The 25,374-nt window shown below is 40.1% G+C and overlaps 2 protein-coding genes across 3 annotated transcripts in view; one reads left to right on the forward strand and one right to left on the reverse strand.

The window, feature by feature from the left end:
• LOC127652895 (gastrula zinc finger protein XlCGF8.2DB-like) overlaps positions 1-25,374 on the forward strand; it is a 228,421-nt gene that overhangs the window by 80,090 nt on the left and 122,957 nt on the right. The window lies entirely within an intron of this gene.
• The window catches only part of usp36 (ubiquitin specific peptidase 36), a 42,683-nt gene that overhangs the window by 5,288 nt on the left and 12,021 nt on the right, over positions 1-25,374 (reverse strand). Inside the window, exons 2-17 of the mRNA XM_052139330.1 lie at positions 21,179-21,440; positions 20,670-20,891; positions 19,183-19,293; positions 18,706-18,808; positions 18,559-18,626; positions 18,318-18,388; positions 18,106-18,188; positions 17,849-17,960; positions 17,621-17,761; positions 14,236-14,336; positions 14,013-14,148; positions 13,299-13,652; positions 11,035-11,238; positions 2,740-2,840; positions 1,467-2,117; positions 863-1,083 (exon numbers count right to left, since the gene is read on the reverse strand). Of these exons, the coding sequence (XP_051995290.1) occupies positions 863-1,083; positions 1,467-2,117; positions 2,740-2,840; positions 11,035-11,238; positions 13,299-13,652; positions 14,013-14,148; positions 14,236-14,336; positions 17,621-17,761; positions 17,849-17,960; positions 18,106-18,188; positions 18,318-18,388; positions 18,559-18,626; positions 18,706-18,808; positions 19,183-19,293; positions 20,670-20,891; positions 21,179-21,431 (2,932 nt within the window). The 5' untranslated portion in view covers positions 21,432-21,440. The remainder of the gene's footprint in view (positions 1-862; positions 1,084-1,466; positions 2,118-2,739; positions 2,841-11,034; positions 11,239-13,298; positions 13,653-14,012; positions 14,149-14,235; positions 14,337-17,620; positions 17,762-17,848; positions 17,961-18,105; positions 18,189-18,317; positions 18,389-18,558; positions 18,627-18,705; positions 18,809-19,182; positions 19,294-20,669; positions 20,892-21,178; positions 21,441-25,374) is intronic.

The raw sequence follows: 25,374 nt of genomic DNA on the forward strand, positions 1-25,374 counted from the left end.
TAGATCTGCTGTAATATAGAACTGACATGCACTGTTCAGCTATTTTACAATTGTTTCAAATATGCAGCTTCATTCATATATGTGTTACACGTAAAATTAAAATAAACACCAAATTAATTTGTTACAAAGTCACGATATTTATTTTAATTAGACATTACTACATAGCTGTGTACATGTATGAAAGATCCCTGATAGCACACGTACATCACCCAGACGTCTATTTGATGTTCGTGTTTACATCTGCTCATCTGCTCTCTAAACATATGTCAATAAGTACATCTCAGATGTCAATATGACATTCAGTGGATGTCTTTGAGATGTTTATGATTAAATGTTTGTAAGATTTTCAGCAGATGTTAATTAGATTGTGATGCTTTCCAGAAGAAAATATCTAAAATAGACATCTCAGAGATGTAAGTGTGCTATCTGGGTATGTGATCCATCACAGTATGAGTGATTTTATATCACTGTAACATATATACACACACGATTTTGGCCATATCACTCATTCCTATTGGGGAACGTTAGCAAGAAGTATGACGTTTTTGGTGCTTTCTCTTCCGGAGTTGTTTTTTTTTAACTGTTCCAAGGTTCAGAGCTAAATAATAAAATGTGAAAAGAGACCTCTAAGCACAGTTAAATAGACTTGAACTCTGGTTTGACCCAAGCAATTGAGCTCTGTGTTAAAACGGTCTGATGTGAACATGCATATATGTTTACCTGACAAAATACCCTAGCTGTTAGGGGGTAAAGTTCTCATAAAAGCAAACTCTTTAAACATTAGACAAATCTGTTGCTCTACATCATTTTTGTTAAAAAAACATCTACCCATGACTGTGAACTCCAGCATGTGTATTCATACCCGTGGTTGCTTTACTAGGTCTCTGCATGTCCACATTGCGCATGTGACTGAGAGGCTCTTCTCCATTGGTCTCTTGAAGGTCCACATGAAGTGCTTGTTCATAACGGTGTTTTTTCTCCTCTACTCTCAAGTCTTCATGTTTTCTCTTTTTCTTTTTCTTCTTTGTCTCTTCAAGACCCTCAGTCTTTGTGCTTGCCTCACCAACCACTTTTATAACAGCACTACAAAAAAAAAGAAAAAAGTTGTATTTCAATAATGGACAGATTTCAATATATGATATTAAAAGGGCATTAAAAACTAAATATATATAAACATTATATATATAAAAAAATACAAATGTAAAAAGAATCTCTGTATGGCATTTTGAAAGAATATGTAGGTAAATATTCTTGTGTCCATTTTTAAACAAATTTGGTTAAAATTATAATTCCTCTAATTGAAAAAAAAAAAAAAAAAAAAATCCCCTTTTAAGCCATTTCAGAGCAAATAAATATTGGGATAATTTAAGATATATTGCCTGTCCCTAATCATGAGCCAAGCTGATAATGCTCAGAAAAATCATTTTTCTACCCCTGATTAAACTTCACTACAGTAACCAACTGACCACTTGGAAACTGTGGCTCCATTTCTGAACTCTTCCAGCTGTTCTGTTAATTTGTGCTTCTTTTTCTTCTTCTTCTTCATGATGTGGTCCATTGCTGGCGGTCCAACCGGAGGAGCTGACAGAGAACTTTCTAGCATTTTAGATGACTCTGATTCAGCGTTTCTCTCGGCTGTAGGGACTATGCTCCACGGTTCTCCAAGACGCCAATCCTCATCCGGAAGAGGCTCGAGATTGGACCTCACAGTCTCCCATTGTCCCTCAAGACCATTGGCTTCCACTTCTCTCTTCCTCTTCTTCTTCTTCTTCTTCTTCTTCTTGTCGTCACTGTTTTGCTTTGGTTCTTCTGGGGGCAAAGATTCAGGAGCTTCCTGCTCTACATCACAATGTTTTCGCTTTTGTTTCTTTTTCTTCTTTTTCTTTTTAAATGTAGGACTGATGAGTCCCTGGCTGAATCCTGTAGCTGAGGCTAAAAGGTTTTGACTCTGGATTGGTTGAAGTGTAGTGGGTGTCTGGGGCTGAATGCCATTGGTCTTTGGAGAGCGAGAATGGGTGGGGGGCTCCAGGGTACAGGAGGGTTGTTTAAGGGGACTTGAATCTTTAAAGAGATGAGTTGAAGATGGAGACTGCAGGTTGAGCGAATGAGCTGAAACTCTGAATATAAGAGAAAACAAGAAAGAAGTTGTACAGTAAATACCATGTACTTTATCTTGAATTTTTTTTTATTGCTTTAAACATTAAAATCAAGTAAAAAAATTATATACTTGGAATTGGCTCCAAAGATACTGTATACATAGGGGAAAAAAAACTATATTCCACTATATATTTCTCATTAATCAGAAAATCATCTAGAGACCTTTTTTGTTATGAAACGAATAGGGATGTATATATTACTGGGCAATATTATCACACAATATATCCACAGATACTTTTGCTTTTAATTTGTTATGGTTTATTTGTTTGCAGTAGAGAACCCTTTGTTGACATGGATCTGTGCTGAACGTTTAAATTACTTTTTAGCTTTTTGTCTGAGCTATGGGTTAATCTGATTGAATTATTAAACTAGCAGTTCCAGTTAAAATGGTTACCATGCAAAAAGTGAAATTATCGGTAACTGCCACAATGAGCTGTGAATTATCGATAACGGTGCATCATTAGAAATGATTGCTTTGTCATACCAATGTACACATCCATCACAACTTTGCTTTAATGTCTAATGAAATATGGCATCTACTCTTAAGCTCTATAGTTCACAGGGCATCAGCAGTGTTTGTACCTGTGTTGCATATGGGGCGAGGCCAGGCTGAGAGGGTGTGTGGGGTCACTGGACAGATGAAGAGCTTCAGTGCTGCTGCTCGGGCTCTGCCGGGGGCTGGCCTGCAGTTATTGACATAAATAAAAACTTTGTGGTCTAAAAAAATATAAAATAAAAAAAGCCATGAAACGTGACAATGACAAACAGATCCAAATGAGGAGGAAATCATTAAGGCCAAACCAAACAAAACAAGTAGGAAGGGGGGAAGGAAAACAAAGAGTGTAGCAGAGAAGAATTAGAAATTGTAAAAAAAAAAATAAATAAAAAATTAAAATGTTGTTTTAAAAGGACAGCAGAGCAGACCGCAAAACAACACAGCTTAAGAGATAAATTATAATATATGAAGTTGTATTGTTATAAAGGTGTGTGTGGTGTGTGATCTGACCAAATTCCTATCATGGTATAAGTAATATACAGTAGCAAGAAAAAGTATGAGAACCTTTTGAAATTACCTGCATTAATGTATAAACTTAAAATCTGGTTTGATCTTCATCTAACTTAAGATAATGAACAAACACAATCTGTTTTAACTTATAACATGCAAATTATTGTATTGTTCTTGCACATATTCAATACATCATTCAAACATTCACAGTGTAAGTTGGAAAAAGTGTATGGCTAGGCTAATGATGTCAACAAACGCTACTTTGACTTTGCACTCAAAAAGATGTCTCAAAAGACCTACAGTGCATCTGGAAAGTATTCACATCGCTTCACTTTTGTTACAGTTACAGTAACAAATTCTTATTCCAAAATGGATTAAATTCATTATTTTCCTCAGACTTCTACAAACAATACCCCATAAACTTGAAAGAAGTTTGTTTGAAATCTTTGCAAATTTATTAAAAATAAATAAACGATGAACATGTACATAAGTATTCACAGCCTTTGCTCAATACTTTGTTGAAGCACCTTTGGCACCAATTACAGCCTCAAGTCATATTTTGTATAATGCTACAAGCTTGGCACACCTATTTTTGTGCAGTTTCTCCCATTCTTCTTTGCAAGACCTCTCAAGCTCCATTAGGTTGGATGGGGAGCATCGGTGCACAGCCATTTTCAGATCTCTCCAGAGATGTTCAATCGGGTTCAAGTCTGGGCTCTGGCTGGGACACTCAAGGACATTCACAGAGTTGTCCCGTAGCCACTCCTTTGTTACCTTGGCTGTGTGCTTAGGGCCGTTGTGCTGTTGGAAGATGATCCTTTGCCCCAGTCTGAGGTCCAGAGCACTCTGGAGCAGGTTTTCATCAAGGATGTCTCTGTACATTTCTGCATTCATCTTTCCCTCGATCCTGACTAGTCTCCCAGTTCCTGCCGCTGAAAAACATCCCCACAGCATGATGCTGCCACCACCATGCTTCACTGTAGGGATGGTATTGACCAGGTGATGAGCGGTGCCTGGTTTCCTCCAGACATGACGCTTGCCATTCAGGCCAAAACGTTCAATCTGTTGTTTCTCATGGTCTGAGAGTCCTTCAGGTGCCTTTTGGCAAACTCTAGGTGGGCTGTCATGTGCTGCTGTTTTACTGAGGAGTGGCTTCCGTCTAGCCACTCTACCATACAGGCCTGATTAGTGGAGTGCTGCAGAGATGGTTGTTCTTCTTGAAGGTTCTCCTCTCTCCACAGAGGAACACTGGAGCTCTGTCAGAGTGACCATCGGGTTCTTGGTCACCTCCCTGACTAAGGCCCTTCTCCCCCGATCGCTCAGTTTGGCCAGGCGGCCAGCTCTAGGAAGAGTCCTGGTGGTTCCAAACTTCCATTTACGGATGATGGAGGCCACTGTGCTCATTGGGACCTTCAATGCTGCAGAAATGTTTCTGTATCCTTCCCAGATCTGTGCCTCGATACAATCCTGTCTCGGAGGTCTAAAGACAATTCCTTGGACTTCATGGCTTGGTTTGTGCTCTGACATGCACTGTTAACTGTGGGACCTTATATAGACAGGTGTGTGCCATTCCAAATCATGTCCAATCAACTGAATTTACCACAGGTGGATTCCAATCAATTTGTAGAAACATCTCAAGAATGATCAGTGGAAACAGCATGTACCTGAGCTCAATTTTGAGTGTTATGGCAAAGGCTGTGAATACTTACGTAAATGTGATTTTTTTTAAATAAATTTGCAAATATTTCAAACAAACTTCAATCACATTGTCATTATGGGGTATTGTTTGTAGAATTTTTAGGAAAATAATTAATTGAATTCATTTTTGAATAAGGCTATAACATAACAAAATGTGGAAAAAGTGAAGTGCTGTAAATACTTTCCGGCTGCACTGTAAAGTCAATAATTGTTGTTTTGCATAAAGCTGGAATGGGTTACAAAGTCATCTTGAAGATACCTCTAGACATTCATCTGTCCACAGTTATATAAATGGAGACGATTTAGTACTGTGGGTACTCTCCCTAGAAGTGACCATCCAGCTGAAATGACTCAAAAGGCACAACACAGAATGCTCAATGAGGTAAAAAAAAGAACCCTAGAGTGACCGCTAAAGACTTGAAGGAATCATTAGAATTGGTTTACATCTCTTTCCATGAGTCTACAATATGGAAAACATTAAACAGGCATGTGTCCATGGCAGGACACCAAGAAGGAAGCCGCTGATTTCAAAAAAGAAAAAAGTGTTTCACGTCTGAAGTTTGCCAAAGACCACTTTGACACACCACAATGCTACTTCATAAATATATTGTGGACTGATGAAACAAATGTTGCATTTTTTGGAAATAACACAGCACTACGTACGGCATAAAAAAGGCATCGCATACCAACATGAAAACATCATCCCAACGGTTAAGTATGGTGTAGGGAGCATCATTATTTCTGGCTTTTCTGCTTTGGGGCTGGACCGCTTGCAATCATTGGGAGAAAAATTAATTCCCAAGTTTATCAAGATATCGTACAGGACTATGACCCTAAACATCAAAGTGAATCCTCTACAGAATGGCAACAAAAAAAGAAGAGAAAATCCACCCAGACCTTAACCCCAAAAATATGCTGTGGAATGACCTCAAGAGAGCCGTTTACACCAGATATCCTAAGAATATGGCTGAACTGAAGCAGTTCTATAAGGAGGAATGGTCTAAAATTCCTTCTGAAAATTGTGCAGGTCTAATCCGCAGCTACCGGAAATGCTTGGTTGCGGTTATTGTTGCCAAATAAGGATTGACCAGTCATGAAATCTAAGGGTTCACTTAATTTTTCCACACCACTGTGAATGTTTAAAGGGATGTATTCAATAAAGACATGGACCATTATTATCGTTGTGTGTTGTTAGATTAAGCACATTGTGTTTGTCAATACTTGTGACTTTGATGAATATAATATTACATTTTACCAATTAATGTACAAAACCAACTACATTTGAAGAACTTTACATACACTTAGGTTGATGTCATTAAAACTTAACAGATTTCATATTAGCAAACTATAGTTTTGGCAAGTTGTTTAGGACATCTACTTTGTGCATGACATAAGTAATTTTTCCAACAATTGTTTACAGGCAGATTGTTTCACTTTTAATTGACTATTAATTTCAGTGGGTCAGACATTTACATACACCAAGTTAACTGTGCCTTTAAGCAGCTTGGAACATTCCAGAAAATTATGTCAAGCCTTTAGGCAAATAGCAAAATAGCTTCTGATTGGAATTCAATTGAAGTCAACTGGAGGTGTACCTATGGATATATTTTAAGGCCTACCTTAAAACTCTTTACTTGAAATCATGGGAAAAGCAAAAGAAATCAGTCAAAGTGTTCATCTGTTCAAACAATATTGTATTAAGTATAAACACCATGGGACCATACAGCTCAGGAAGGAGACGCATTCTGTCTCCTAGAGATGAACGTAGTTTGGTGCGAAAAGTGCAAATCAATCCCAGAACAACAACAAAGGACCTTGTAAAGATGCTGGAAGAAACAGGTAGACAAGTATCTATATCCACAGTCAAATTAGTCCTATATCGACATAACCTAAAAGGCTGCTCAGAAAGGAAGCCACTGCCCAAAAAACCACCATAAAAAGCCAGATTACAGTTTGCAAGTGCACATGGGGACAAAGATCTTACTTTTTGTAGAAATGTCCTCTGATCTGATGAAACAAAAATTTAACTGTTTGGCCATAATGACCATAGATAAATACACAGAGATTAAACGGTGAGGCTTGCAAGCAACGTGAAGCATGGGGGTGGCAGCATCATGTTGTGGGGGTGCTTTGCTGCAGGAGGGACTGGTACACTTCACAAAGTAGATGGCATCATAAGGAAGGAAAATTATGTGGATATATTGAAGCAACATCTCAAGAAATCAGCCAGGAAGTTAAAGCTCAGTCGCAAATGGGTCTTCCTTCGAAATGGACAATGACCCCAAGCATACCTCCAAAGTTGTGGCAAAATGGCTTAAGGATAGCAAAGTCAAGGTATTAAAGTGGCCATCACAAAGCCCTGACCTCAATACGATAGAACATTTTGGGGCAGAACTGAAAAAGTGTGTGCGAGCAAGGAGGCCTACAAACCTGACTCAGTTACACACAGTTCTGTCAGGAGGAATGGGCCGAAATTCCAGCAACTTATTGTGAGAAGCTTGTGGAAGGTTACCCAAAACATTTGACCCAAGTTTTAAACCATTTAAAGACAATGCTACCAAATACTAACAAAGTGTATGTAAACTACTGACCCACCCAAGGTTATTTTTCTCCATTAATCTACATCTTATGGAGTTTTGTGTTCCTTGCCACAGTCGCCTACATCTTGCTCACTGGGGTTATTAATAAAATTATCATTTAATTATTTTTAAACACGATTAAGAATCTTATTTTATCTAAATTACACAATGATGATTAATCGACTTTATAGACATTACAGTTTTATCGTCTGTTAATGCTGATCTTCTGTAAAGCTGCTTTGAAACGATGTGTGTTGTGAAAGGCGCTATACAAATAAACTTGACTTGACTGACTGGGAATGTGATGAAAGAAATAAAAGCTGAAATAAATCATTCTCTCTACTATTATTCTGACATTTGACATTCTTAAAATAAAGTAGTGATCCTAAGTGGCCTAAATAAGGGATGTTTTCTATGATTAAATGTCAGGAATTGTGAAAAAATGTAGTTTAAATGTATTTGGCTAAGGTGTATGAAAACTTCTGACTTCAACTGTAATTCCAAAGGGTTTCCATAATTTTTCTTGCCACTGTATGTTTGTGGGATCAATTCTATTATAAAAATGTTTAATATTCCATATAACTATGAGGTAATGAGGTAAATATTTGTAGAATATTGCAGGAAATGAAAGACTTTACAAATTAAGGTCCTTCATCCCATTTGATTATTTTCTTTCAGATTGATTTAGATAAAATGGAGTTAGATAAGCCATGTTCAAAGTAGATACAGCTGTGGCCAAAAATATTCACACCCTTGGTATACAGGTGAAACTCGAAAAATTAGAATATCGTGCAAAAGTTCATTAATTTCAGTAATTCAACTTAAAAGGTGAAACTAATATATTATATAGACTCATTACAAGCAAAGTAAGATATTTCAAGCCTTTATTTGATATAATTTTGATGATTATGGCTTACAGCTTATGAAAACCCCAAATTCAGAATCTCAGAAAATTAGAATATTGTGAAAAGGTTCAGTATTGTAGGCTCAAAGTGTCACACTCTAATCAGCTAAACACCTGCAAAGGGTTCCTGAGCCTTTAAATGGTCTCTCAGTCTGGTTCAGTTGAATTCACAATCATGGGGAAGACTGCTGACCTGACAGTTGTGCAGAAAACCATCACTGACACCCTCCACAAGGAGGGAAAGCCTCAAAAGGTAATTGCAAAAGAAGTTGGATGTTCTCAAAGTGCTGTATCAAAGCACATTAATAGAAAGTTAAGTGGAAGGGAAAAGTGTGGAAGAAAAAGGTGCACAAGCAGCAGGGATGACCGTAGCCTGGAGAGGATTGTCAGGAAAAGGCCATTCAAATGTGTGGGGAGCTTCACAAGGAGTGGACTGAGGCTGGAGTTACTGCATCAAGAGCCACCAAACACAGACGGGTCCTGGACATGGGCTTCAAATGTCAAACGTCTTACCTGGGCTAAAGAAAAAAAGAACTGGTCTGTTGCTCAGTGGTCCAAAGTCCTCTTTTCTGATGAGAGCAAATTTTGCATCACATTTGGAAACCAAGGTCCCAGAGTCTGGAGGAAGAATGGAGAGGCACACAATCCAAGATGCTTGAAGTCCAGTGTGAAGTTTCCACAGTCTGTGTTGGTTTGGGGAGCCATGTCATCGGCTGGTGTTGGTCCACTGTGCTTTATTAAGTCCAGAGTCAACGCAGCCGTCTACTGGGACATTTTAGAGCACTTCATGCTTCCTTCAGCAGACAAGCTTTATGGAGATGCTGACTTCATTTTCCAGCAGGACTTGGCACCTGCCCACACTGCAAAAGTACCAAAACCTGGTTCAATGACCATGGTATTACTGTGCTTGACTGGCCAGCAAACGGCCTGACCTGAACCCCATAGAGAATCTATGGGGCATTGCCAAGAGAAAGATGAGAGACATGAGACCAAACAATGCAGAAGAGCTGAAGGCCGCTATTGAAGCATCTTGGTCTTCCATAACACCTCAGCAGTGCCACAGGCTGATAGCATCCATGCCACGCCGCATTGAGGCAGTAATTAATGCAAAGGGGCCCAAACCATGTACTGAGTACATATGCATGATTATACTTTTCAGAGGGCCGACATTTCTGTATTTAAAATCCTTTTTTTATTGATTTCATGTAATATTCTAATTTTCTGAGATTCTGAATTTGGGGTTTTCATAAGCTGTAAGCCATAATCATCAAAATTATATCAAATAAAGGCTTGAAATATCTTACTTTGCTTGTAATGAGTCTATATAATATATTAGTTTCACCTTTTAAGTTGAATTACTGAAATTAATGAACTTTTGCACGATATTCTAATTTTTCGCGTTTCACCTGTATATGAGCAAAGAAGCTGTGAAAAAAATGTATTTAATATTTATCCTTTTGCTCTTCAATATTCAAACACTTGAAAACACAGGTTTTATAAAAAATGTATATATATTTTTCTCAAATATATGTGTGGCTCAGTTATTGGCACCTTTTAATCAATACTTTGTGCAACCTCCATTTGCCAAGATACCAGCTCTGAGTCTTCTCCTATAATGCCTAATGAGGTTGGAGAACACATGGCAAGGGATCGGAGACCAGAATCTCTCTAGATCCTTCAAATTCTGAGATCTATGGTTTATCTGACCATAGAAACGGTCCCATTTGAAGTTCCAGCAGTGTCTGGCAAACTGAAGACGCTTGAGTTTGCTGTTGGATGAGAGCAGAGGCTTTTTTCTTGAAACCCAACCAAACAACTTGTTGTGATATTGGTGACATCTGATTGTAGTTTTGGACACTTTCTAACCCCAAGACCCATCTAATTTCTGCAATTCTCCTGCTATGAGAATTTTTGGCCACTCAAACCATCCTCCTCACCATGCATGTAGTCAATACAGACACACATCCTCTTTCAGGATGATTCTTAACATCTCCAGTTGATTGGAACTTCTTAATTATTGCCCTGATGGTGGAAATGTAGCTATTTTCTTTTTGCCACTTCCCATTTTGTGAAGCTCAACAACCTTGTGCCACACATCAGAGCTTTATTCTTACCCATTGTAATGGATGACTAAGGGAATTTGGCTTATGTGTTACCAAATATTTATACCCCTGTGAAACAGGAAGTCATGGCTGAACAATTTCATGTTCCTAGTCAACCAGGTGTACTACACATTTTAAAATATGAATGGGAATATACTTCAGATACATTTTAATCATAAGAATTTCTAGGGGTGCCAATAATTGTTGGAAACGTGTTTTGAAGAAAAATATTTGAGTTCCCCCCCAATGTCCCCCTTTAAATTAGCTTAGGTTAGATTTTTGTGAATATTTACCAAGGGTGCCAATATTTTTGGCAACAGCAGCACATTAAAAATAGACCAAGTGTATTCCATATTAATGTGCAAGTTGCGCCATTCTTTTGCAACTATAAACAGCTAAAATCAATTAGCAAATAAAAAATGACAAACAGATTCTGTCACACGGTATATACGGTCATACCACCAAAACTTTTATAAGGGAAGTCTTAATGAAGACCCGTTTGCATACGTGGGTGAAGTGGGCAAACACAAACACATACTTTAACACCAGCATTAGATGAAACAGAGTGGATGGGGCTGGTGGACTGACCTTCTTAGCGGAGAGAGCAAGTCGCTTGGCTGGCGGGGGGGACATGGTGCTTATGCGCTCTGAAGTGATGTTGATGAGTGCCTGCAGTTTGAGCTTTACCATCTTCTCCTCTGTGTTCACGCGCTCTGTGCTCTTAGCGGGAGACGCAGGGCCGCTCACACCTGACACGTCGCCGACAGGTGCGCTCCTTGTGCCAATCGACTCCTGAGAGTTTATACAGAGTACTCTACTGAGTCTTCATTTATGGATCATTCTGGGTCTTTATGGATGCAATTCCAAGATTCATAAATAAAAACATTGAAAAAACATTGATAGAATATTTTGTTCCTTTCTTTTACAGTCAATGTCAAACAGCGTTTGCGGGCCTATTTAATTCAGTAATGTGACATTTCTGAGTAAAACAAGATATTCGACAAGAGGGCGGCCCTTGATTTTATCCATTGGGACGTGGTAAGTAGCCCCTATATGACAGGTGTTTGGATGGGATGGGCTGAAAATTGAGAGGGCTTTGTGATGTCAGCCAAAAAGGAAACTCGTTTCAGAGGTGGAGCAATTAAATTGATGAAAAGTTATTAACTTAACCTTTTTCTTTAAAATAATGCACAACAATAAATCATCCTCAATAAGTCCAGTAATGTGTATTACGAAAGTAAATAGGATCTATTTTTATGTTATGTTGACTTTTTTTAAATACACATTTTAATCATCTTAAAAAAACAATTCAGCTTTGAAAGTTATGGAATAATGGTAATGTGCTGACACCTTTTTTTTTTCCCAAGATATACTATATATAGTTAAAGGTGAAGTGTGTAATCTGGACACTAGCATTACCAAATGGAATTGCAAAAAAGGGTTTAAAGTCTGGACCTCCAAGATTTAAAGACTAGGTAATACACAGGTGAGCCAAAACATTATGACCACTTACACGTGAAGAGAACAAGGCCACATGTCAAGGTCTGGGTAGATTAGATGGTAAACAATCAGTTCTTGTAGTCAACTGAGCGACTTTGACAAGGGCCAAATTGTTATGGCCAGATGACTTGGTCAGAGCATCTCAGAAATGGCAAGGCTTGTGGGGTGCTCCTGGTCAGCAGTGGCGAGTACCTACTGACAGTGTTCCGAGGAGGACAAGTCACAAAACAAGAACAGGGTGTTGGGTACCCAAAGCTCAACGATGCATGAGAGCTACTAAGGCTAATCCAATGATGGGTTCAATGATGGTTACGGGAGTAATGTGTCACAACACACTGTACGTGCTACATGCTGTATATGGAGCTGTGTAGCCGTAGACCGGACAGAGTGCCCACAATGACCCCTGTCTACTATAAAAAATGGGCACACGAGCGTCAGAACTAGACCTTTGAGCAGTGGAAGAACGTTGCCTAGTCCCACTTTCTTTTACACGACGTGTATGGCCTTGTATGTGTGTGCCGTTTACCTGGGGAAGTGATGGCACCAGGATGCACTGTGGGAAGACGACAAGCCAGTGGAGGGAGTGTGATGCATTGGGCAATGTTCTGCTAGGAGACCCTGGGTCCTGCCATTCATGTGGACAACAATCTATTATGTGCCACCTACCTAAACATCGTTGCAGACCAGGTACACGCCTTCAAGGCAATGGCATTATCTGGTGGTAGTGGTCTCTTTCAAAAGGGTAATGTGCCCTGCCACACTGCACACATTGTTCGGGAATGGTTTGAGGAACATGATAAAGAGTTCAAGGTGTTGCCCCGGCTTCCAAATTCCCCAGATCTCAATCCGATTGGGCATCTTTGGCATGTGCTGGACCAATAAGTCTGATCCACAGTGGCTCAACCTCACAACTTACAAGACACGGAGGACCAACATCATATTAGGTTGTCAAAATGTTTTGGCTTATCAGTGTATATGTTCCCTTAGAATGATGTTAGTTATTAGTAAATAAACTGGCCTTGTTTGCCTTCAGATGTTCCTAAAGATTACTTACATCTTTAGGAGCATTAAGTCCCAGCTCAGTAAAGTGATATACTTATGGGTTCAGTTTGAATATTATAACTAGTCCTATAGAAAGTTATTTAAGTTTAGTTTGATTTCATATAGCACCTGAAGTAAACAAATTCAGTGTCAAGTTCAAAAGGTTCTAGATGCTGAAATTATGAAAAATAATATTAATTTATGTAATATTAGTAAGACCACATTTGACCCAGGAAAAACCCTGAGATGTCACTGAATTCACAGTGTGGTCAGTCTGAAAAAACTTCACCTTTAAGTTTAAGATGACTTACTTTTGAGTCGGAGGAGGTGTCTGCTGAGGAGGAGTCTGAGAGAGATTTGAGTGAGGTAGATGAAGGCAGGCTACGGGCCTCGCTGTTGCTCCTCTTGTCTGTGTCTGGTTTGGCAAGGCCGTTGGGTGGAGCGGGGGTGCTGCTACGAGACAGAGGCTGAGGTATGGGCTTCTTAACCTTCTTAAAGGGCTCCTCGATCAGTGTGGGGCCACCGGACGGCTTGGGCAGCGCATGGGAGGCCGCTGTACCGTTAGACATCTTGGGCGACTGGAGCCCTAAACAATTTCTGGCTACTGGAATTCCAAGACCACCATCTACAGACTGGATCTTCCTCAGCTGAGCTGGATCAAGCCTCTACAAGAGCATATGACACAAAAAAATGTAATCACAAAATGATATAAGTATATGCAATATTAAAAGTGCCTTAGCAAACATTATACATGCATACAAAAATTTGTGTTTTCCATGCTCTGTAAAATTGACAAATTTCATCATTCACACTGCAGTTTGTCGCCTGTGCATGCATCTACCGTTGACCGTATCACGAAGCAGTCGTACCGCGCATGCATTGAACACGTCCATATGGGCTTATGCTCAAATGAGTATACTTTGAAAGGCTTGCACACTTGACTGTGCATGGACAAAAACAAAGTATACCCTAGCCTTTATGCCTTTGAAAGCATCACATCTCAAGCTTGTGTCATGTGTGTATACCTTCGTAACCTGTGGTGAAGACAGCGGCCCATTGAGTGTGCTCTTCTTCAGCTGCTCTGGGGTTATATTAGACCTCCCAGAATGCACAATGTTTTGTTTTGTATTTAAAGCATCTGTATTCTTCTTCTCTGGAATCCTTCCAAAAAAACAAGCGTTTTTAAAATAAAGACACCTCTACATACTATTGTAAAAGGAACAACAGATGAAAGAGCACAAGTACTACCTCAGGTAAAAGAGGACGTAAGCCTGCTGATTAAGGACAACTTTGATGTTACTGGAGTGCACCATGGAGTCGTTCATCTGATACCACAGTCCATTACTGGCCTGTGGAAAAAAAAAAGATACAGTTTGCATCAGTTTTGCATTAGCCAAGACAACCAAGTTAACCTGTTCAACTCTGTAGACCAAAAGGGGGCGCTATGTCGTGAAATAAGTTTACCCTTAAAATTTACAAGTCTTTGAGTATGTAAGTTATACATGTGAGGTATCGTTTGAAAGCTTAGATTCTGATCTTTTCATAGATAATAATTCACTTCTGCATTTATTACACTAAATAACAATATACGGCCTGAAAACTTTAGCGATGAAAATCAGCAACACCTAGAGGTCATGTGGCAGAAATAATAATAAGTATAAAAGTCTTTCAAATAGCACTTAAATAGACATCATATATCAAAATAAAGCTCTAATTTTCAGGAATGCGAGTGTACAGTTTATTTTTGTTGCTCTTATACCACAGTTCAAAAGATTTTCAAAACAATCACAAAGTGAAATATGATTTCTTTAAGACAAATGTCTCTTATGTGCTGACACGGGCAATCAGAGAGGCAAAGCGCGCACACGCCCAGAGAATCCACAGTCACTTCCAGGACAGCGGTGACACGCGGCGCATGTGGCAGGGCATCCAGGCCATCACCAACTACAGGACAACATCAGTTGCCTGTGACAAAGATGCCTCCCTTCCAGATGCGCTGAACGACTTCTACGCTCGGTTTGAAGTGCAGAACGACGTGATGGCGAGGAAGTCCACCCCTCCTCCCAACGACCAGGTGCTCTGTCTTACCATGGCAGATGTGAGGAAAACTCTACGTAGAGTCAACCCATGGAAGGCTGCTGGACCAGACAACATTCCTGGCAGAGTGCTCAGAGGATGTGCAGACCAGCTAGCAGATGTTCTTACCGACATCTTCAACATCTCTCTGAGCAGCGTCGTCGTTCCAACGTGCTTCAAGGCCACCACCATCATCCCCATGCCAAAGAAGTCTTCAGTGTCCTGCCTCAACGACTACCGTCCCGTCGCACTTACACCCATCATCATGAAGTGCTTCGAGAGGCTCGTCATGAGGCAGATTAAGACCCAGCTGCCCCCTCACTAGACCCACTGCAGTTTGCGTGATCGTTCAAACCGTTCAACGGACGATGCCATCACCACAACCCTCCATCTGGCCCTCACCCACCTAGACAATAAGGACTCATACGTTCGAATGCTGTTCATAGATTTCAGCTCAGCATTCAACACAATCATTCCCCAGCACCTGATTGGAAAGCTGAACCTGCTGGGCCTGGACACCTCCCTCTGCAACTGGATCCTGGACTTCCTGACTGGGAGACCTCAGTCAGTCCGGATCTGGAACAGCATCTCCACCACCACCACACTGAGCACTGGGGCCCACCAGGGCTGTGTGCTCAGTCCACTGCTGTTCACTCTGCTGACTCACGACTGTGCAGCAATGCACAGCTCGAATCACATCATCAAGTTCGCCGATGACACGACCGTGGTGGGTCTCATCAGCAAGAACGACGAGTCAGCATACAGAGAGGAGGTGCAGCGGCTGACGAACTGGTGTAGAGCCAACAACCTGTCCCTGAATGTCGACAAAACAAAAGAGATGGTTGTTGACTTTAGGAGAGCACAAGGTGAACACACTCCGCTGAACATCGACGGCTCCTCTGTGGAGATCGTCAAAAGCACCAAATTCCTTGGTGTTCACTTGGCGGAGAACCTCACCTGGTCCCTCAACACCAGCTCTATCACCAAGAAAGCCCAGCAGCGTCTCTACTTTCTTCGAAGGCTGAGGAAAGCACATCTCCCAACCCCCATCCTCACTACATTCTATAGAGGGACTATTGAGAGCATCCTGAGCAGCTGCATCACTGCCTGGTTTGGGACTTGCACCGTTTCGGACCGCAAAGCCCTGCAGAGGATAGTGAGGACAGCTGAGAAGATCATTGGGGTCTCTCTTCCCTCCATCAAAGACATTTACAAAAAACACTGTATCCATAAAGCAACCAGCATTGTGGACGACCCCACACACCCCTCACACAAACTCTTTACCCTCCTCCCGTCTGGCAAGAGGTACCGAAGCATTCGGGCCCTCACGGCCAGACTGTGTAACAGCTTCTTCCCCAAGCCATCAGACTCCTCAATACTCAGAGACTGGTTTGACACACACGTGTCCTGAGTTGCACTTTTACTGTCACTTTATAACTGTCTGCTACCTCAATAACTGCTATGTGCATAGAACATTATCTCATAGTATGTTATGTTTACATTTTTAGAAACTGTCATCTTTTTGCACTACTGAGTACTGGTCGGCGCTTCACTGTCTATTGTCCTGTTCATTGTCAGAAATTTGTTGTACTGTCCCGTACTTTTTGCACATGTTTGCACGTGCACTTTATATAGGTATATAGGTTTTTTATATAGGTATTTTATTTCGTTGTGTTGTCTCATGTGGTCCTGTGTTGGTCCTTTGTTGTTTTTATGTAGCACCATGGTCCTGGAGGAACGTTGTCTCGTTTTGCTGTGTACTGTACTAACTGTATATGGTTGAAACGACAATAAAAACCACTTGACTGCTGCTGCTATAAACCCAAAATTGCTAAAAACTTTATTTCTGCTTCTACCATTTATATTTAAAAAACCAAAAGCCATTCCAGCAGACCAGCAGGAAAAGCATGCTAAACAAATCATCTGAAATACATGTTATTGAATATTGTTAAAATGTTATTATCATTGCAAAGGGAAGGATCTCAGCTTTCTTATGATAGATAAAGCTTTTAGTCCACTCAGAGGCCGATATTTTAGATTAAACAATGGGGATTGAGCCTGAATTGAAAATTAGACAATGTCTATGGACGAGCACATCAGTGAGGGCTAAAATTTGTTAAGAGTGCCCATGACATCTCAGATAAGGATATTGTGAGGGAAGGTGATAGAGGAAAAACAATTATTGCACTTGCAGCCATCTAGTGGAATAAAATAAAACTTTTTGGAGGGAGATGGAGTGACCAGAACCAGAATTCCATGATTAAAAATAAATATAATAAAATAATAATAATAATAATAAAATAAATTGCAGGCAGCACCCCAAAAAAGCTCCAGAGTTAATGAGGCATATAAAAACCCAGCAGTATATATGTAGAATAAAGCCAATTTTGTTTTACCAGTGAGGTTTGATGTTATTAACATCAAAAATATGTGCTAATAGTTTATTTTGTCAATTATTTAGTACACTAGCATTTAGATTCCCTCTAAGCTAACAGACATTGACTAAAAGCCTATATTATTTTGATTTTATCAAACCAATTCTATTCACTGCTCTCACCTTGACGTAGCAGTAGTAATGTCCAGCATGGCAGCTGTACCCTGAGTGCACGAGGACAGCATAGAGGCCATACATCACAGGATCTCCAGTGCTCTGCGACATGTACGGCCGAATGTTCAGGAACTCTGGGTAGCCAACATCCTATCAGAAAGCATTCATTGAGAAATCAGTGCTTTGCTCTCAGCCTAAGAGCATGTTTGGGTCTCAGTGGAATGTTAAGGCGTGTACCTTGGTAATTTTTCCTCCACTAAAGTTGGCGAAGCGTTTAAGTGACAGCGTCAGCACATTTGATGTTCGGTGAATTGAGAACCGCTTAGTTGCTGGAACCTTTTTCTTGCATCTTAAGCATGAAAACAAAGAATGACGGAACATTTTCTTAATGTACAGGCAATAGTTTCATGATTACTACATGTTGACCATGTAGAAGTGTGATTTCATAGGTTTACACAATACAGAAAAACAGGAAATATGGGTGCGTAACTCACTTGGCACACATGTAGGCATTCTCGCCACTCAAAAAGTCAGGCTTGATAAACAGCTCCAGTGCACGGACAATGTTAGCTGCTTGCTAAAAGAGAGTGAAAGAGAACGCTAACAATATTCAGAGGAGTTTTATGTCCATAACACAAGACATTCATCTTTTTAAAAAAAAGATGAGGGTCAAAGTCTCTGACTTTTCTGTCTTTTTCTGTCTCACCCGAATCTCTAGAGCGATGTCTAGGTATGGATCATACGTATCTGACACACTTTTACAAATGGAGCACTTCACTGCAAAAACAGCAAAAGAAATGTTTTAAGAACACATTTTAACAGTTTTAACAACAAGGCTTCACTTTTAATGGTTAAGCGCTGTTTAAATGTCATTTGATTGAAAAACAATTCCTTAGATCTCAATGTATCACAATAGCCTTCAAACTGATGTGGTGCTTTGTGCTTACCTCGTGACCTTAAATAACCCCCAAAAATCTGGTGGACGAGTGTGGTGGCCTGTGTCTGCCTGTCTAGTCTGTAAAAAAAGGATAAATTAATACTCTTATGCAATAAGACAAACCTTTACAGTGCAGTAACTCCAGTACTGATCTTACTTTGGATATCCATTTAGACAAGCTTTCTGCATGGCATCAATGGTGTAGCGCAAAAACTCGTGAGCATCCTCTTGGCTCCCAAACCGGAAATGGCGAGCAATTTCTGAAGGGTCAGAAAAAAGTAAAAATGTTTCAGAAGTCACCCTACCATAAAAAACTATTATTTAAAAAGGAGGGGCAAAAGAAAAGAACAAGACAGGAAAGGAAAACACAAGAAAAGCAGAAAGAAAGCAAAAGGAAGAAAGCAAGCAAGTAGGGAAATGAAAAGGAAAGAGTAAACACCAAAAAAATCCCCAAAAGAAGAGGTACAAAAGACGGAAGCAACACTCCTAATAGTGTCTGGAAACTCAATCTCATGACTCAACACTTAGCCAGAGGCTGATTAATCTCTTCACTTCCTGTAACTGTTAAGTTATCTGACTCTTTATGACATGTGTAAGTGTTGCATTACTCTCAGCCATTATAGGAAGCACTTACTTTTCAGGTCTCGGATGAAAGATACAGGTTTTATGGCATTGCCCGTGTTGGCAAAAGCTTGGATGATATGGTTCTGCATTACACAAATCATGCAGAATCCAGACTGGTGACCTGCAGGAGGCAAAAAAGGATTTTACATCAGTTTGTCATGGTTTTTCATAGTGAAAGCTGGGACAAAATATCTTGAAAAATTCTGATCTACGTTAGACATGTTTGTTGATCCCGTGTCTTTTAACAAACCAATATAAGTTGTGAAAAACTCTCTACACATTAATTGAGCACAAATGCTTCTAATGATGCAAGCTTGTTACGTTCCAATTAATAATAGAATTCAAGTTTGTGTTGCATTATCAGTGTTGCCACAAGGGGAGCTGTCTGCTGTTTTCAACAGGTTTATAGTAGGGCTGACGATTTAACATGTTATTTCAGTGTGATTAATCATATAAAAAATAACGTGTTAAAAATAATATGTCCCCGAACTCTAATATGGAATCCTCCTACCATCAGTGCAATTCAAGCTTAAAGTATCACCTGTTTTCAGAAGGGGCAGTAAGAAAAACTCCAGATGTACTGGCAATGTACAGCTGTACAGAGAACAAACCCCACTCAGGCTTGCTGGACACTAGCGACAGCACAAGATGAGAATGTGTTTCGGCATTGAAACACAGCTGGACGGAGCGCAAATCTGAATGAACGGATCTCGTTTTAAAGTATGTTTACCTTGACACTGTGACCTAAAAATACTGCAATTATGATGCAATACAAAGTGAGACGCTCCAATACGTGCATCTGATGCTCCCTTGAGTTTTGCGATTTGTTACATTAACACAAGAACACACATTGGTCCTCATTCATAAAAATCTTGTAAATGTGTGTAAATAGGGGAGTAATATGTGCAAGTAAGGGATCTTCCCGAAACACAGGAGTACACCCCAGATTTGTTAGTTTAACGTATGTTAGTCAATGCCAAACATTCATTAATAGAGTGCACACTCATTAACAATTATCAAAATCGACACACATCGAATTTGCCATTTAATATAGCCAACAGACTCACTAGTAAATGCATCTAAGCTGAACAGAAATGGTGTGATTTTTAAATTAATTGTGCTCAAATCAGAAATGATGCATGTCCCAATTCTGCGGAGTGTTCCGTACACAAAGATTCCATATGACTATCAATAACAGTAATCGCACTTAACTGACAGCAACTTTCCATCATTATAGGTTCTTGCAAGGATCTTTTGTGAAACAAAGAGGTCAAGTCAATTTAGTTTGTACCAAGAAATGTTTTGAAAATATGAAAACTTATATTAGAAAGACATTACAAACAATTTACACAAAACTTTGTTCTGCTCGTTTCATGAATGAGGCCCATTATGTGTGAAACTGGACTGCCCACTTGCGGTGCACTGGCAAACCATTAACATTAGCATTCTTGCCTAGACTATGATTCTGGTATAATATTCAGTGAAGTGGTTGCTCACAGGATCGGCTGTGCTCCTTTGACAGGAGGTAGTTTGCCAGTGGTGGGGTGTAGGTGAGACACTGCACAGTGGAGTTGAGGAAGCAGGTGTTGCCCAGGTTGTGGAGTCCGGCTCCAACCCGATACATCCGCTCCCACTTCATGGAGAGCTTGTTCCCAGGGAAGAGCATCTTCTGCGGAGCAGGGATCCCATCGCTTTGCCCAACGCTCAGGTTCTCCAAGACTGCCGGAGAGATGAGACCAGTTACAGGCCCAGAGAAAGGTTCACATCATTGTGTTAATTCAAATAATCTTTAACTAAGGAGAGCCATCAGACATAAAATTTCGATTGCTGGGGAGGTTCAGCAAAAAGCAATTTACTTTTTCTCAAGTAAATGTGAGCTTTGCTTGACTGTGCAAAAATCTCCACCACAATGCTAGGGTGGGTTGCAAGAAGCTGAAAAGAAACATAACTATGAAGAAATGTGCCGAAACAGTGCTTTGTATGCTGTGAGCAGTGGTTTGTCTTACTTTGTCTCTTAATCTGAGCTGGCTCAAGAGGTCTCTGTGCTGCTGCCCCATCATTCTTGGGATTCAAGATCACATATTTTGTCTTAAGGGTCTCCAGCTGGTAGCTGAATCCTTTGCTGGCTGGTTCAAACTCGATCTTCTGCAGCAGCACTTTCTTAGCGGACAAAGCCAGCAACTTGTTGAGGTCGCCTTCATCGCTGCAGTCCTTGCGACCCGGCTTCAGGGCCTCTTTGAGCTTGTCAACTATCGGCATTATGCATCACTGATGAGGAAAAAACATGGGTTTCAGAGTTACAACTTAGAACATCCAGGGTTCCATCCTTTGTCATACTTGGTAAAACTTGGGAGTAAAAAAAGAGCTTTTTCATTCTTTAAAACAAGCTTCAAGGGAAAAAGAAAATTGTGTCATTTAGTCACTCATTTATGTTATGCCTGTATGACTTACTTTATTCAATGGAACATTATTAGATATTTAGAACAGAATATGCCAAGTTGCTCTTTTCCGTGCAATGAAAGTGAATGCTAACCACAGCGGTCAAGTGAGATTGAGAGAATAACGACTAGGGATGTGCCAGGGTGGTTGACTAATGAAATGGTTTTAATGGGAGATGCAATTCTCGAATTGATTGAGAGATGCAACTGCATTGCATGATGATAGTCTCTTTAACGTTTAAGGTTTAGTCTTTTATGCACTGTTGTTACAGCAAAGCACTGCATTAACAATACATGACAAAACAATCACTGTTGGACGTTAAAGTGAGTAATGTTTCATTAGTCATTTACTGATTCTGTATGACACTGCTTAAAAAAATAGTTGTGATAAAAGTTGAAACTGCTTGGTGTCGTGAACTAGATACATACATGCGTGTACATGCAATATTATCTGGCAGTTCTGTGCTTTTGAATGCGCAGCTAGGATTATCCTGAAGCACTCTGGTTACAGTGAAGTACTGATATACCGATATATCGGCCAGGCAGATTAATCGGCCCATATTTGGCCTTTTTGTGATTATTAGCATTGGCCGATAACCGTGTTCGCTTGGTCGTTTAACAGAAGTGTTAACAATCCCTTGTGTCAATTCCAAAATAGATTTGTCAATGGACAGTCAACACTATGTTTTTATAAAGAAATCGTGTACATCTGATTTGCTATTGTTAAATTGTATGTTTATCAGCATTTAAATTGGCTATCCTGCTCTCTAGATATCAGTATCCACATCGACCGGTGAAAAACCCATATTGGTCGACAAACTACATTGAAGAGTGTCATTCTGCATTCAGGATGTGGATAAGCCTTGTATTGAAGCCTTTCTTATGTTTTACTTCTCTTACTATGACAATTTTGCGCAATGAGATGTTATAATTATTTAGCCTGTTTATTTGTTGAAAAACTGTTAGTCACCATTTTAAAGTGCTGCACTTTGTGTCCGGATATCCTTTTTGGAAATTTGCAGAATGTCTGAGCTGTCAAACTACAACTTTGGTGTTCCATAAAAGAAGAAAGAGTAAATCACAGAACTTTCATTTTTAAGTTCATCCACCTGTGTTATAAGGGACTTCTCCAACTTGTTTGCAAGCAGACTGACTATTCCAGTAGATATACCACATTTACACCAAGTTATACTAAACCTTGTGCAGCAGATATTCAAAGAATGAGATCAGTACATTTGGTTGATATAATGAAGAGGAGCAATGCAAAGTGTCACTGTGGCAGCGGGCGTGGTCAAGCGCCCGTCCGGGAGAGAAAAGCGGTAAGGGTGCTTACACCTGAGCTAAATTATGTCTAACACCTGTGTCTAATTTCAGTAAGCATGGGGAGAGCGGCATAAAAAGGCAGCAGCCACAGAGCCGAGAGAGAGAGAGAGAGAGAGAGAGAAAGAGAATGAATTACGGGCATGTCCGTCATGTGTGTGTTTGTTTATGCTTTTGGTTCATGCCGGTGGCACCACGGCCTGAGATAACGGCGGGAGGAGTGTGGAGCGGAGGGGGGCAGGGCCGGGTCGGAATATCGCGCACCCGGTCCTCAATCGGCCTGATGAGGCGCGTGAGGGATAAAGGCGGCTGGTGACGATGGTTCGAGCGAGAGAATTACGGGCATGTCCGTCATGTGTTTGTGATTTTGGTTTAAGTTTGCATTAAATTGTGATTTATGTTGACAAGCCGGTCCTTAACTGTGTTACAGTCACCCAGCCACAAACCAGGCCATGACAGCTCTTATGACAATAACCTGGATGATACACTGCCTATAGCTGCACGCAGGCTTTGTGAACTGAATTCAATAGGTAACTGGTTAAGACTTAGCAGCTATCCAACCAATTCCGTAACAACGACTAGGCAGAAATGTGTACATGTGGTAATATCAGGCATTGTTGTCATTATTTCGAATTAAGATAACACCCTAACGTTGCTGTATGGTTGCAATTAGTATTCTCCAGCCATGTCTAATTTTCTGTATTTATATGTATTTTTTTTGCAACACATCCTTTGTGCCAATGAATTCAATGATAAATCAGTGTTTAGATGAGTCTAGGCCCAGACAGAAACAAACTTTTCGGGCATTTTCTTTGCCGATTTTGTTCTATGAAATATTATGGAATGCATATTAACAAGGTAAAATGTGTTGTTAATTTTAGCACATTTTTAAAAAGTAAACAATTTTCTTCAGTACTACAATCTTAATGGATGCTGGATGTATTATCAAATTAGCTAATATATAAAAAAATAAAAAACACTCAAGATGAGGTAAGTATGGATACCAATAACAGTCACTAAATAGAGACTTTAGTGAAGACTGAGGGGGCACCAAAAATGGTTAAAACATTACAAAGCCAATAGAGATGCAGTTCACCAGTAAATAAGTTGACTTCATGTAACTAATTAAAATGAGCATAAATACATTTTAAGTGGTCATTTATCATGTAAATTAGATTATATTAAATACACATTATTATAAGCATAAATGCGTTTTAGAGGACCATTTATCAATAAAACTATACTGTGTTACATACACTCACCTGAAGGATTATTAGGAACACCTGTTCAATTTCTCATTAATGCAATTATCTAATCAACCAATCACATGGCAGTTGCTTCAATGCATTTAGGGGTGTGGTCCTGGTCAAGACAATCTCCTGAACTCCAAACTGAAAGTCAGAATGGGAAAGAAAGGTGATTTAAGCTATTTTGAGCGTCGCATGGTTGTTGGTGCCAGACGGGCTGGTCTGAGTATTTCACCACTCATCTCCACTACAAATAGGAAAAAGAGGCTACAATTTGCAAGAGCTCACCAAAATTGGACAGTTGAAGACTGGAAAAATGTTGCCTGGTCTGATGAGTCTCGATTTCTGTTGAGACATTCAGATGGTAGAGTCAGAATTTGGCATAAACAGAATGAGAACATGGATCCATCATGCCTTGTTACCGCTGTGCAGGCTGGTGGTGGTGGTGTAATGGTGTGGGGGATGTTTTCTTGGCACACTTTAGGCCCCTTAGTGCCAATTGGGCATCGTTTAAATACCACGGCCTACCTGAGCATTGTTTTTGACCATGTCCATCCCTTTATGGCCACCATGTACCCATCCTCTGATGGCTACTTCCAGCAGGATAATGCACCATGTCACAAAGCTCGAATCATTTCAAATTGGTTTCTTGAACATGACAATGAGTTCACTGTACTAAAATAGGCCCACAGTCACCAGATCTCAACCCAATAGAGCATCTTTGGGATGTGGTGGATCGGGAGCTTCGTGCCCTGGATGTGCATCCCACAAATCTCCATCAACTGCAAGATGCTATCCTATCAATATGGGCCAACATTTCTAAAGAATGCTTTCAGCACCTTGTTGAATCAATGCCACATAGAATTAAGGCAGTTCTGAAGGCGAAAGGGGGTCAAACACAGTATTAGTATGGTGTTCCTAATAATCCTTTAGGTGAGTGTATATTCAAGTTAGAATTAGCATAAAAGGTATTTTATAAAGCCTATATAGCCAGATGATCTCCAGATCTATTTTGTATTTTTAAGGACAATATTTAATTTGGTGCAGTCAGGACACAGATGAGCAATAAAGGCTGAAATCACAGTGCTTGGGCTTACTCATCAGGTCTGTTGCCTGACGTACAGAGCAGAGCAGCAGCACGGAGGCTGCACATGCATCAAAGCCACAAGGGCAGCCTAACCTTGCTTGAGATTACTG

Source organism: Xyrauchen texanus, chromosome 12 (genome assembly GCF_025860055.1).
Source record: "Xyrauchen texanus isolate HMW12.3.18 chromosome 12, RBS_HiC_50CHRs, whole genome shotgun sequence".
NCBI lineage: Eukaryota > Metazoa > Chordata > Actinopteri > Cypriniformes > Catostomidae > Xyrauchen > Xyrauchen texanus.